This window comes from Ursus arctos, unplaced genomic scaffold, assembly GCF_023065955.2.
Source record: "Ursus arctos isolate Adak ecotype North America unplaced genomic scaffold, UrsArc2.0 scaffold_15, whole genome shotgun sequence".
Taxonomy (NCBI): domain Eukaryota; kingdom Metazoa; phylum Chordata; class Mammalia; order Carnivora; family Ursidae; genus Ursus; species Ursus arctos.
In genome coordinates this window covers 37,189,585-37,204,962 of record NW_026622819.1, presented here as the reverse complement: position 1 = coordinate 37,204,962, position 15,378 = coordinate 37,189,585, and the positions used below count along the sequence as shown (strand labels likewise).

At 37.3% G+C, this 15,378-nt stretch overlaps 1 protein-coding gene across 2 annotated transcripts in view; it reads right to left on the bottom strand.

Annotated features, from left to right (window-relative positions):
- The window catches only part of ITGA1 (integrin subunit alpha 1), a 166,428-nt gene that overhangs the window by 42,275 nt on the left and 108,775 nt on the right, over positions 1 to 15,378 (bottom strand). For both annotated transcript variants that reach the window (XM_048224257.2, XM_057312234.1), the window contains exons 9-12: positions 13,502 to 13,667; positions 9,079 to 9,152; positions 8,269 to 8,413; positions 2,596 to 2,738 (exon numbers count right to left, since the gene is read on the bottom strand). In XM_048224257.2, coding sequence (XP_048080214.1) covers positions 2,596 to 2,738; positions 8,269 to 8,413; positions 9,079 to 9,152; positions 13,502 to 13,667 — 528 coding nt within the window. The remainder of the gene's footprint in view (positions 1 to 2,595; positions 2,739 to 8,268; positions 8,414 to 9,078; positions 9,153 to 13,501; positions 13,668 to 15,378) is intronic.

Below are 15,378 nucleotides of genomic sequence, written 5' to 3'. Positions count from 1 at the left end.
TATTTGATGCTCTTGATAATCGTCTTATTGAAACTTCCTGTCTTGGTTTCCATGATTTTAATTTTGCTCTCTTGATTCTGCCACGATATCACAGGCCCCCCTTTGTTTTCATCTTTGCTTTCATCACTTTTTCCTCCTCCCATGCCCTAGATTTTGGCCTCCCCTAAGCCAAGACCTGCACCTTCCCGCCATTCTCTTCTTCTAGATGGCCAATCCATCCAGACATTTCTATTACTGAAAATTGCAAATTTCGCTCTATCCTCCTCTCAAGGCTCCAGTTCTGCATTCCTAGACATTACTAGACACTCAGACAACTGCTAGACATTGGCTTTCGAATGTCCTTTACCCATAGGTTATGAAGAGTTTAAAAGGTTTTTTTTTTAAGTTGAATTAATTACAAACATAAATAAAATGCTGTAAGATCTAGCAACCTTGGGCCATGATTCCCCCATGACAATAGCCATCTGGAGCTGAGTGGGAGCTGAATGTTTAGATGGCTCATGAGCTGTCCGGTCCATGGTTCCCACCACTTCCTGCTGTCTTCTGTGCAGTAGCTTTATTTATTTACTTTACCTTCCAGACACCCACAACCATTTGAATTTGTGCTCACTGTTACAGGAGATATGTAAAACCAAATACCATTTAAAAGAAGTAACAAACTGAGGGCTTCAGAAGGGAGGGGGGTGGGGGACTGGGATAGGCCGGTGATGGGTATTAAGGAGGGCATGTATTGCATGGTGCACTGGGTGTTATACGCAAATAATGAATCATGGAACATTGCATCAAAAACTGCGGATGTACTGTATGGTGACTAACATAACATAATAAAAATTATAAAAAAAAAATAAAAGAAGTATCTACACTGCTTGAGTTACTGACATTCTAATAATGGTGCCACCTTTGTCTCAGGTTCCCAGGCTTGAAACTTAAATCATTCATAATTTAAATCATTTGTAACTTTCATGAGCAATTTTCCACAAAATTTTTACTTCCTGTCTCGCAGACAATTAGTAAAGTGATATCAGACTAAGATGTCATACAAAATGCTTCGTTTTACAATCCTGTCAGTTCCTCCTTATTTATGTCTACTACACTTCCTTTTCCATTTTTATTGGTGACACATCATTTTAGGCTCTCCTCACCTTAGCCTTTTTTAGATTGTTGATGCATTTTCTGATTACAAATGTGGGCAAAAGGCTAATAAAACCCTTTCACCAGGTTTTATTATTTTATATAAATGAGAATCTAAAGAGACTTTTACTTTTGGTTCACTCTTTGTTCCCCTGGACATCTGTGCGGGAAAGGAGTTCCATTATATTACTAAGCAATATTGAGAGTGGTACAAATAATCTCTGGTTGGGACACTGCATTTAGGCTGTGGGGATCTATGAATACCTGATGGAGCTAACATAGTTTGGGCTTCCCAGGATGACTCTGACAACTGCAGGCCCTTTGCAGGAGCCCTGGAAATTATGTCTATGTCATTATAAAAGATATTGGCTCCTGTGGGGCGTTCAAGAGGGCAAATCTGTCCTTCCCTGACGTGTCTGTCTCCTCTCACCTAAGCTGTTCTGCTGCGCTGGGCAGCGGTGAGTACCCCTGCAGGGGAGGAAGGCTGATGCTGCCCCGCCTTGTGGAGTAGTTGGTGATGGGAGGAGGGTATAGGGGCAATCTGGTGAGTTGGGATATTTAGTGAAGCCCAAATGATTGCAATGCAATACTAACCAACAGCATAGGTGTTTTGGTTAAAAAATATTTACATATATTTATGTTTGCATGTTGCATGTATAATTTCTAAACTATTTTTTTTGTATTCAATATCATCTAATGAGAATTTTGTGATTTTACATGTTATAACTTCCCATTACCTCCAGGAGAAAATCCAAATTCTTTAGTTTGCCCTTCAAAACCTCACACAATTGGGGTCCACATTATCTTTTTAACTGGCTCTTCTGCTCTCTCTACCTATCTACAGTCTATTTTTCCTTCTAGACTAGCACAAATCTTATCTCGTATTAAGACTTTTGGCACCAATTCTAGCTTAAAACGATCTTTCCGTCCTCTGCATTTACTGTTTGTGTCATTGGCATTTTCATGCTTCTTAATGTTTTAGATCTTTTTGTTATATGAATATATTTGTACACCTGTATCTACATCATCATCTAACCATCTTACCTCCATTTCCACGCAACTGAAATAGTCCTGAGGCTAAAGATGTAGGCATTTTACATCTCTGCAAGGAAACTAACACGGAGCCCTGTTCAAGGTTGATGTTGACTCTGAGAGCACTTTTTCATTTTTTTATTATTATTTTTTAAAGATTTTATTTATTCATTTGACAGAGAGTGAAGAGCACAAGTAGGGGGAATGGCAGAGGGAGACGGAGAAGCAGGCTCCCTGCTGAGCAGGAAGCCTGAAGTGGGGCTGGATCCCATGATGCTGGGCTCATGACCTGAGGCGAAGGCAGACACTGAACTGACCTAGCCGCCCAGGTGCCCCAGTACTTTTTCTTTTTAAAGTTTAGGACAATTGATGGTTAATTTGAATTTACATAGAGTATACATGGATTAAATTAAAACAATAAATTTCAATTACCTGTTCCCCACTGAGTGTCTGGAGAATCTTGATGTCTCCATCTTCCATCCTGTAGATGACAACCTGACCCATATGATTGTACCGTGGCTGTCCAGCAATGTACAGCACATTCCCGGAAACAGTGGCGGAGTTCACTGTGTAACCTAACAAGAGAGAAACGCCAGATGTCAGATATACTCTCTGACCCCTTAAAGTCTGCACAGAATAAATTGAGATCCATTTTAAATGATTGGGAAAATCATTTTTATATGTTTATATAGATTTCTCTTTTTTTGAAAATAATTATTTTTTAATTCAGGGAAGTTTGTAGAAGCTTTTATCTACTGTGACTGCTTTGTCCACCCTGCCACCTCGGTTTTTCATTGTATAAAGGCACAAATGATATAACAATGATGACAGAAGAAAAAAAAAACACAAAAAATCCCCCATAATCCCAATTCACCACTTTGTAATAAATTAGTTGTACTTCATCTGGACATATTTTATAAAATCTAATAATTGTAATAATTATTAATTTTATTTTATTGTTTTGCTTATTATTTATTTATTTTATAAAATTAATAATTTTATACAGTTGGAATCATAGGAAATGTAAGCCTTTTCTGTGTTGCTGCTGTAGATTTTTATTTATTTTAATTTATTTGTTTTTTAGCAAGAGACGGTGTGTCTGCGCGTGGGAGGTAGGGGGAGGAGCAGAGAGAGGAGCAGAGGGAGAGAATCTTTTTTTTTTTTTTAAGATTTTATTTATGTGACAGAGAGACAGCCAGCGAGAGAGGGAACACAGCAGGGGGAGTGGGAGAGGAAGAAGCAGGCTCATAGCGGAGGAGCCCGATGTGGGACTCGATCCCAAAACGCCAGGATCACGCCCTGAGCCGAAGGCAGACTGCTTTAACGACTGCGCTACCCAGGCGCCCCAGAGGGAGAAAATCTTAAGCACACTCCACAGCCACTGCGGAGCCCCACGCAGGGCTTGATTTCAGAACCCTGAGATCATGACCTGAGCTGAAATCAAGAGTCAGATGCTCAACTGACTGAGCCACCCAGGTGTCCCTGCTGCGGTAGAGTTTTAAGTAGTAATTTTAAGTAGCTGATGTTTATTTCTCTGAGTTAAGGCATAAAGAGATTATGTTTCTACCATAGTACTATTCCCACTAGAATGGTAGAATTTTTAGGTGGTTTTTAATTTTTTGATATTATACTTAAGGCTGCAAAGACATCCTTGAACATTTAATTTTTTTTTCTTTTGGATTTTTTGGTGATAAATTTCAAGAAATAGATTACTGGATCAAATTTTCAATTCTTTCAGTGTCTCACAAATTGTTTGCAGAACATTTGTACTAATTTATTCCATGAACAGCCAAAGCAGTGAGTAGTTTTATCAAACTCTCCCCAAATTGGGTATCATTACTATTATTTAAATTTGTGAATGTTCTAATTACATGTTAAACATAACCTAACACTAATACTTTGCTGTGATTTTAATTTGCATTTGTTTGATTAAAAGGAGGTGGGTGAGGGGATGGGTACTTGTGATAAGCACTGGGAGTTGTATGAAAGTGTTGAATCACTATATGGTATACCTGAAACTAATATTACACTGTATGTTAACTAACTGAAATTTAAATTTAAAAAGTGAGCTTCGACAATCCTTTTTAATTGGGCTTTCATTTTTTGTGTGTCTTTGAGGCAGATTATTATTAATTTTTGAGTGAAGAATTAAATTTATTCTTTGTGTCTATAGAGAACAGAGCTAAATCAATGAATAAAAATTATCATGTGCACATTTCAACTCTACAGAAAGAAGAAATGTTCTAATAACCAGATCTGCCCATCAGTGGAGGAGCAGAGGGCAGATTATTTTTCCAAATGGGACAGAATAGCATTTCTTACTAAGAAAAAGATTATATGGAAAATTTATTTTCCAAGTGTTTTTCTATAAGGTAATAGTTTCACTTTCTTACAACATTTTTGTAACAGAACAGAGGTTTTTTTTGTACTAAAACATGTTTAATCTCACAAATGCTAAAGAAACACAATTCCTCAGGCATTTTTCCTTCATGAATATTTTTCTCACATTCTTATTTCTTCACCTTTCTTTGAGCTTCTAAAAAATTATACATAATAAATTGTAAACTTCTTTTTCAAACAAGTAATGTTACTAAACAAGTACTTATGTTACTAACCACAATATTGCTTAAAAAATGAAAACTTTAAGGTCATGTTTATACATAAATAAAATAAAAAAGAAGAATGTGCAAAACAAGGGCTATTTTATTTCATGTCACTCTACTAAGAAATACTAAGAAGGGATTGGCTTAAGAGTGTTAGTACACTTTTATTTTTTTCCTTAACTTACAGGGCTATGAATGCCAACTGATAAAAGAACTTTTAAAAAAAGCTAAAAATTGGGGCGCCTGGGTGGCACAGCGGTTAAAGCGTCTGCCTTCGGCTCAGGGCGTGATCCCGGCGTTCCGGGTTCGAGCCCCACGTCAGGCTCCTCCTCTATGAGCCTGCTTCTTCCTCTCCCACTCCCCCTGCTTGTGTTCCCTCTCTCACTGGCTGTCTCTATCTCTGTCAAATAAATAAATAAAAAATCTTTAAAAAAAAAAAAAAAAAAAAAAAAAAAAATAAAAAAAGCTAAAAATTATGTTTGAGCTTGGGGTTGTGTGATTATTTGGTTACTTAATTTTGATAATTTGCACTTGATAGTGACATTAACTGAAGTCTTCACAAAGACAGTACCTACTGGTTAGGTAGTTACTGGTTGAGGCTCAGGTGTCTAAAGATAATGAGGGAGAGAGAAAGAAGGCCATGTAAAGTCTAATTTTCTTGAAATGAAAATAATTATAAACATCTAAGTTTTATTTGCTTTCTGAAGAGAAAAAAAAGTACAAAATTGAAGAGAAAGGAAAATTCATAGCATAGCCTGCTGCATGGATTTATAAAGAAATAGATCTTGTCAGTTCTCATAATTCACTCCTTGGGAAAAGTGCTAGGATCTGGTGAGGTAATGGGAAACAGGTATGCTCTGCTTTGATTTCATGCATTTGCCTCACATCTTTACTTTTTCTCTTGAATTTGTCTGGCATGATTAGAAAGGGGCAGACCGTGGGTAGAGGAGGCAGGGAATGAGATTTCAGCTGTATTCTCACCACCAAAACCACTGGCTAAGTGCATATTGGCCTAAGGCAGTTTCTGGGTTGTGGAAAGATGAGTAAGTGACTACCCTCAACAGTTTCCGTTCCTACTTCTTTCTGGTCATTATTGATTAGTATGAGATTTTTTTTTTTTAATAGAGCATCTACCTCTCACTTTGTTACCTCCATAAGATTTTCCACAGCCTAACAACTTGCAATCCACACAGATTTCAGACTAACACATTCAAACTCTTCTTAATTTGTAACCCGCACAAGCAGACATTTTGAAAGCTCCATTTCAGATTTAGAATAATATTTGGGGTACAAAGCTACTTTTCTCCCCTTGTCCCCTTTCTGGGTGCTTTTCTGTTTTTAAAGAAATCTTATATATCTTAAACTTTATGTTGGCAAAGTATCTTATGTGCTAACTTGTGATTAAGCTAATGAAATGATTTCTAAAATATAAAATCATCTAATTACATTGTGGACAACATACCCCCAAATTTCCTTTTCTGGGCAGAAAGGAATCATATGGTACAAATACTGTGGTTACAAATGAAGGTTCTCTTATTTTTTTTCTTGCTCACAGTGATATCTCTAAGTCTTGAATTCTCTAAGCTTGCTTTAAGCAACCTTGAATCTAAGCTTTCGGGGAATAATAGATTTAGGATTCCTAAGACTGTTTGGTTTTAAGGAATTTTATCACATAACAATAACTCAGAATATCAAAAAAACTGTAGTGTTATTAAAATGTGTGGGCTTCGAGAGAGTGCACACGTCCATGCAAGGTGGGAAGGGGAAGAAGGGGAGGGAGAAGGAGAATCTGAAGCAGACTCTACACTGAGTGTGGAGTCCGACTGAGGGCTCAATCCCAGGACCCTGAGACCATGACCTGAGCTGAAACCAAGAGTCAGATGCTTAACCAACGGATCCACCCAGGTGCCCCCAAATGTGTGAACTTCTTAAGATGTCACACACATCTTTGTGGACTTCATGTCATATCTTTAATTTTGTAAATGTCTTTAATTTTGAAATGAACACTGGAATAAGAATCAAGAGACCTAGATTCTAGTTCAGATCTGTCATAGGTAGCTGTGACATCATTTTTCTATTCCTTAATATCTTAATTTAGAAAGTTGGATGCTTACCATATGCTCTCTAAGATCTCTTTTAATGTATATAATTTTGAGCCCAACTTCTTTATGTTATAGCACAATCCTCCAAATGTTTAAAAGATATGCAGTGTACATTTTGTTTCCTAACCGTCAATTCCTTCAAATTTTGTAGGGGGTGGGGAAGGAGAGAAAGGAATTGTTTCCAGATCGGTATCCTTTGGATAATCTTTGATCAGCACATCCTAGTTTGGCATTTTCTTTTGTAACGTGCAATGTCTGACCAGGGCAGAATGTAATAGGACTTTTATGAGAGATAAACTAGACTTTCATGAATGCAGTTCAACATGTGTTAAGAGGTTTGAGCACTCACATTATATTTGCTGCTTACTGCCATATTTTGAATTACTTTAAACCCTCAGGCCTTTCATTTTTCTTAAGTCCTGTTGCCTCTACAGTTTTAAGATGTGTCCTTGGATAAGGAGATGTATGGACTTACCAGTAAAGACTTCCTCCTACCTTCCCTGTAAAATAGAAAGAAACTGGAATAGAGAGAGAAAAAGACTTGCCTTCAGGACAGAGAGATCCCAGAGAGGCTTGTTAACATTGTAAAATACGAACAGTGAAAGGTATTTGTTTTCTTTACCACTGCACCCCCAGCACCAAGAATGATGCCTGGGGCAAAATAGGTACCAGTCAAATATTTGTTGAGTGAGTAAAGAGTTGGGAAACCATACCCTGAGGATTTTTTCATCCTAGGCCCTTCTAATTGTTTACTGAGATCATTTAGTGATAGAATAGTTTCCTGGTATCTCTGAGGCAGCTTGGTACAGATCTAGAATAAGGTGATACCTGACATATACCTCCTCATTCCAGACAAGTCTTTGAAAAATAAGATGATATTACATCTCAATATTTATCTGATTTGATGGGGCTATTAAAGAAGAAGCTATATATCAAGACAAATTAACATTTTCTTTTCCAAAATCAGGACCCGTAGGAAGAAATCAATGATATAGGATATTTTAGAGAAAATGGGAGTCTGATCTTCAGGATATTAGCTGAATCAATGTTTCTCTTTTTTATCGTAATTTCCTGTACACCTGTGCAAAGCTCTTCTTGAAGTTAATGAGAATACCAGACACAGGGAGACCTCAGAAAGTGCACATTTCAGCCTAAATCATTCCTCCACTAGAGAGCCCTTATGAGAGAGCGTGACCTCCATGTTCTATTATTCTCTCTACTGCTCAGAAACTAAGGCTGCTTTGGAAATTTCATGGGTCCTATAACGTGTCTAACTCTTGGAAGTGATCTGTCTTCTATGGTTATAAGTAAGCCTATATAAATATAAGCAAATAATGCTAAAAATAAAAAAAACTAAAATAAAACATAATAATTTTCTATCAATTACATCCAAACATTACCTAAATAAGAAGCAAGAGGTTCATTCTTTTTGGTAGACTCAGCGTTAAAGGTCGTGTTTTGGGGGATTATGATTTGATTAGCCTTCTGCATGACGACTGTTCCATTCCAATCATAGGCTCCTACTGCTCCAAGCATGACCCAGTCCTTATATCCAAATAGAGAAAACAAATGATATTTAACAAAATAGTAAGAACACAGCATTAACAATGTGATAGGTTATGGTCAAAGTGCTTTACATATGTTAACTCATATAATTTCACAACAACATGATAGTAACGTGGCAGAGTGAGTAACTTGCCCTAAGTTATACAGTACAATTGTCCATTGAAATGTCAATATTCCTTTGTGTGGACTCTGATGCATTTTCTTTCATCAACTACAAATGATACATTTCCTAATCTTGCCCTTCTGTTTAATTCTGTTAATTCAAGAATCCTAGGTCTTGAACATGGAATTCTAGTAATATCTTTGAATACACTGAAACTGAGAAAAAGATACATTCCATATCATTAGCAACTATTTTAGGTGTTTTATTTAGCCAGATGTATAATTACATAAGGCAGACCTCAAAATGTTTGATTCACAATTATTAGTACAATGTAGTGAACTGTGTAAAATAACTTGTTTTCCTAGTAAGTTTGTGAAATGTCATTTTCCTGTTTGGATTAGAAACCTTACCAGGTCGGAATAACTGCTCAAGCCATGAATTGCTAGTTGTGCTTATAATGCAGATACCTGGGCATTGCTTTTGGGAGTGAAAACCTTAAAAAAAAAAAGATACTTCATTTTCTACCAAGTGGTCAATGTACCTGTGAATAATGAGCACTGAAGCCAGTCTGAGACATTTCCATTTCAAATGACGCTGCTGACTGGTCAGCTGTAGCTATAACAGAAAGATAAATGCCTGTTAGCACACTGTTGATTTGGAGAAGACAGGCCAATTAGAGTCTGGGCTCTTTACCAGCCAGAACTTCCAACATCTTTTGGATATGTTCAGCCACACATTTCTCAAGCCCAAATTCCTAGGTAGGGCTGGGTAGAGGACAGAGAAGGTTAGCAGAAGGGCCATGTCTAAATTCTTGACCAATGGCTTCCCCACCCTTGCTGGAGAAGTTGAGAAAAATCCATTGATGCTTCTGTTCTTACACTGCGGATGCCTGTGGATGAGATGGCACTTTGGATCCAGGGGGTTGAAGTTGAAAGTACTGAAGTTGAAAACCTCTGTCTTCCCCTCAGACATGTCCTGCTCAGACATTAGGCTAAACTTACCTGCTATGTTATAGGGCTAAAATAATTTTATTCACATATTTAAATAGGTCTCTTGACTCTACCAGCCCCACCTGTATTTCCAGCTATAGATCCTCTCAGAATTCCATTGTTTGAGAAAAGGGGAGGGGTCCTGGGTTTGTATTTGCTCTAATTTCTGGTAGTAGGTATCACTCAGAAATTGGGAGAATTTTTTTGATGGGCTCTAGGCCACATGCCATACAATAATTTTTAAAATAATCTGTACCCATTTTTTTATTTTTAAAAATTTTTTAGTCAATGATCTGAGGTTAAGTAGCAAACATTAGGTCTTTTTATCTTTCTAAGAGCTCCATGAATCTGAAAATTTTTTAATGAGGATTTCTATGGGCAAGATTCTATACCCATTTTTAGGCTCTTTACTGAAATATAGAGATAATCCAGAGCATTCTGTGGAAAATGCACTATTCTCAAAATATTCACCAACCCAAAGCCACAACCTCCTAAGGGGATTGCGGGAATGTTGATTCATTTACTTTAAGTAGGGAGTTACTGATTTATTTGGCTTTGCAAATAAGTTAAAAATAGTTCATAATTGCAAGAGTCTGCCCTCTCCTTGAGGCATGAGAATAATTAAATTTGTGAAATCAAACTTACTTACTAGTTATTTGTTGTCATAAATTCGTTATCAAATACATCAGTGATTGGTTTTTTTTTAAGACTAGGTTAAATGGGGATATCAAACAAGAATTCAAATGTATCGTTTTAATTTCACATATGAATTATCCTTTAATTTATATGACTGAAGTGCACTTTAAGTTTTTAAGTCCACAATGCTTTATGGTGTCTTTTTATTTATCTTTGCAAGGCCAACGGTAAGAGTGCAGCAGCAAAGACCTGCATATTTCCAGTGCCTTCTGCTGCTGCTCTGCTTACAGCTGAGAACAGAGAGAAGGGAGCTATGTGACATTCTGCCTGCTGAATTGTCCTCATGGTAATAGCCCCTTGTACGTCTCTGAACTTCTTGCTGTCAACCCCTCCCAGGACTGTTCATGAGTACTGACATAACCATTTTCCCCGCTGCTCAGTGTCTGGTTAGGAATTTCAGCATTTTCCCCAACATTTGCTGGGAAAGGAAGACAGACCGTTTTCTGATTTGTTTGGGCAAGTTGGTGGCCCGTTCTCATCACTAGGTGGTGCTGTCTGTGACAGGAAGGAATTTCATAATCGCTGTTATTTACCATCTAAAGATAAATGTTGATAGGAAGTGGACACTTCTCAAGTAACAAGGAAATGAAGCCCTTTCTGAAGAAAATCCTAAAAAGGCTAGTCAAAACACTGCATTTGGTGAGGCTTGAAAGTGTAGCAGTAAAGACGTGGGAGACATTTTAATCTGAGGACATTTAAAAAATAATTTTGCTTTAAAATATACAGACTTCTTACAATTTCTGGGCATTCCAACGTGTAATCTTTACCTCATAGTGTGGTTAGTTTAGAAGCAACATAAAAATGTCATTTAAGGCAAATTGGGCTCCTCTTCCCCCAACGCTGATATAGGCTTCATTTCTACAAGTTCTGTAAGGTTATATTTATTTGCTTACTTAAGATGAGGTTTAAAATTGAAACTGTATTGTGCTTAACTATCTAATGAAACTAAGTCATTTTCATTTAAATGGTCTTTACAGATTGTTTCAATCATATCATATATCACATTATTGGCTTATCAAAAATTAAAAGTGCACAATGACTTGGAAAACTTTGTATATTTCCTTGAGGCCGGCAAAGCTTATTGTCTGGCCTATTAATAAATGACACTGGGATAGCTACTGTGAGACCAAAGCCACTTGAAAGTGACTTGTGTACAGAATGCAGGATAGCCAAGTTCTTTAGAACCAGCTGCAACTTCAGATGGATAAGTAATTCAAGTGTTCTGTTTCTAAAGGCACAGGGGAAAAGCAGCCAGGGCAAAAGGGAAGCAGAGAGATGACGTCTGCATGGGCTGTAGCTGCTCATCAAATCTAAACCAAATCTGTCACTTACGGGTCTTGATCCAGTCATGAAATAAGCAGGGTGAGTCACCACCAGCACTTTTTTAATTGAAAGGGAAGAGAGAACGAAAATGAGAAACCATCACAATGCTTTGTAATAGTAAGAGTGATTTTGCGAAATTTTGTTTTATTTTTCTATGTATATGCACTGGGTCATGCAGAAGTGGAAAAATTTTCCCTTCCTCTCTTCTAGGTTCCTTGGCTGGTTTAATAATTAACTTGATCTAAAACAGATTAGCAAGAGAAAAACAAATTTAATTTCACATGGGACCACCCAAAATATGAGAAGGAAGAACAAGTGGGGGCAACTGAAGCCTATATGCCATCCTGACCTAAGGACTGGGATAGGTGCCAGGGGCTTCAAAGGGAGGAGGACAGTTCACAGGACATAAGAAGAACAGATGTTTGGTAATTAAAAATTTGCCCTGCCATGCAGACAGGTCTTTCGGATCAAAAAGTTATCCTTGGGGCGCCTGGGTGGCACAGCGGTTAAGCGTCTGCCTTCGGCTCAGGGCGTGATCCCGGTGTTACAGGATCGAGCCCCACATCAGGCTCTTCTGCTATGAGCCTGCTTCTTCCTCTCCCACTCCCCCTGCTTGTGTTCCCTCTCTCACTGGTTGTCTCTATCTCTGTTGAATAAATAAATAAATAAAATCTTAAAAAAAAAAAGTTATCCTTGGTTATAGCTCTTTTTCTGGGCCAGGCCCCCTGTGTAAATTCTTCTAGGTAGTTAAGGAAGAGGTTAATGTTTTCCCTGAGTCTGCTGGGTCTTGATTGCCTTCAGCTCAAGATAATCTACATGCCAAAGTGACATATTTTGGGGTGGCCTATTTTACTCCCCTTTAGTCACGAGGCATAGTGTATTTATTATCACGGGTCACTGTCAAATAGGGCCTGAAAGCCATTATTCTAAAACATTTTCTTTTCTTTCTCTACATTTTAATATTCTGTCATTAGTTACTTTTTTGCATTTTCCTGGTCATTTGATTCTCAAAGTGGTCTACCTTGTTTTACTTATGTCTCTTTCTTATTTTATCTTTCTGTTTCCCATTATCAGGTCGTATCCGGGTGACTGAGAAGGTGCTTTTAAATTTCTGTGTTTAAGATGCAAAACAACAGTCCCTCCGTGTGTCCTCACAAGGACAGGGTCCATTGGATTTGGATGAGGCATAAGAGTAGAACTCTTTGGAAAAAGGGAAAGAGGCATGTTCTCTTAGGCTCCAATTATCAGAGAACATGAAGAAAGCAGCTTTTTTTCAGTTTTCCTGGCATAACAATTCCAAAGACTTATTTTTTTTTGTCAGGCAAGGGCTAGTTTCAAAGTAATTTGTTACTTGACATCTACCAAAGGCACAGGAAGGAATGCCATGACTCATTATCCTCAGTAGCCAATCGTCATTGCAAAATCAAAGAAAAAAGTCTACAAAAAAGAATTGTGACTTAGACAAATATAGTGAACCGATGTTTTGCTGCCATGGGAGTTGAGGCAGAGTTCCATGAAGACCTTTAAAGTGGGCAAGAAGCAAAATAGGAGAAAATAAATGAACAATGAAGTTATTGCAATCAAGAACAGTTCCATAGAAGCCCAAAATAACACAAACAAATTAAAAAAGAAAACGTGAGCTAGTGTCTCCATTTTCTAAACCCGTGTCACAGAAAAGAACTAACACACAGGCATGATTTTGTTCTGGTGAGTGTACACTAACCATTGCCTTCCTTCAGCCCTCACATCCTTATAGAGAGACCTGCCGACAGACACGGTGCTATGTGAGATAGTCATCTCAGGGACAGACTTATATGAAAGGGCATTGTTCCATGCTGGCTACTGTACACAGCAAAAGGGCACGAGCCATGTAGTAGTAGGAATAAATACCCAAAACCCATTACACTGACTTTGTGTTGTAGAGAACACATGCAGGATTACAAGAACTAGTCATACCTTCCAAGGCAAATATTCTTTCTCCCAGAGCTTCAACAATAGTGACTAGAGCCAATTCATCAGAGACGTTGAAGAAATGCTTCTCAGTGGGTTCACTTGCAATTGATTTTATTTCTTCCACAAATTTTTCAGTGCTTAAATTTCCTCTGTTATAGCTCCCAAGAATCTAAGACATGACAAAATGGGAAGAATATATTTTAAATTCTATGTGTTAAATAAGGACCCCAAGCATTTTGCCAATAAACAAGAGAGTGTATAGTACCTTAATGCAATGCAATTTTTATGTACTTCCACATTCTTGGAAGAACAATCTTCAGAATGTGTAGATTCCCTACTATTAACTGTTATATACTGTAATTGCTATAGGAAAGCATAAAGGGAAATCTTGTATGTTTGGGAAAGTTTCTTCTCTTGAATTCCTGTGTCCCTGTTTATGAACAGCTCTATCTGACAGTTCAAAAGTGAGTTATAGTTTCTGAATGTCTCTGGTATTATTCCAGCTCACGTCACCACCATTTGCCGGCAAAAGCAATTAACAAGTGAGTTACTTGATCCTGAATAGGCAGTTCTTCCTGATAATCTTACCAAGAGCCAGTCCCACACATATATTTTTTAAACAGTATTAAACTAAAGAGTAATCTAACTTGGCAATCTAGAAAATAAACAATCGGGACATTCCTGTTTGAAACCAAATGCTCAAGACAGGGACATCCCTCCCCCCACCCCTTTTTATAGAGAAGAGAGAGAGGCAGGAATTATCTGTTATAGTTAACTGTAATTATTTAGATGTCTTAGCAGGTTTTCTCAAACATCTATTTTATTTTTTAAGGTAAAGTTTACTGAGATATAATTTGTATACAGCAAAACTCATCCTTTTTTAGATATACAGTTCTGAGTTTTGACAAACCCACCCAATTGTGTTACTACCACTTCAAGACGTAGAACATTTCTATCAGTGTTCACTCTTGTCCCTTTGTAGTCAATCCCTTCTTCTGCCTAACCCTTACAACCACTGATATATTTTCTGTCCTTATGCTTTCCTTTTTCCAGAGTGTTATATTTATGAATTCATATAGCATGTAGCCTTTTGTGTCTGACTCCTCCATTTGCATAATGCTTCTGAGAGTCATTCTTGTTGCCCCACATATCAGAAGTTCATTTTTTTTATTGCTAGTCGGATTCCATTGGATAGATGCATCCAAAGTGGAAACAATCCAAATGTCCATATAACGTATGGAAGAAATTGTGGTAGATCCATACAATGTATAATAACAAAATGAATGACTGATGCACAATATATCATGGGCAATCATTATGTTGAGTGAAAAGTTAAACACAAAAGAGTATATGCTATATGATTTCATTTACATAAAATAGAATAGGCAACTTAAGCTATGGTGGTGTAAGTCAAACAAGTGGTTACTATAGAAGTGAGTATTAAAAAAATGAAAGTATAGGGAACTTTCTGGGAGTGATGGAAATGTTCTATATCTTGATTGAGGTATCAGTTACATGGGTGTATGCAATTATCTAAACTCATCAATTTGTTCACTGTACATAATTTTCACATCGAAATTTTACATTTCACTGTGTTACTTTAATTAAAAAGCAAACGAACTATGACAGCTTGTAATAATATGGATGAATTTTAGCAATATTAAATTTTAAAAGTTTCAAAATACTATATACAGCATGACACCCTTTTTATAAGGTTAAAAAAAGGAAGACTTTTAGAATTTTTTTAGATATGTAGATACCAAGAGATTAGAAAAGGAGAGCAAGAGATGAGTATAGGATTTGGGCTGATGGTGATCAGGTGGAGGACGCCAGGTGGTAAATGTGGTCGGGCCCATAGATGCTTATATTGCATACTTAAA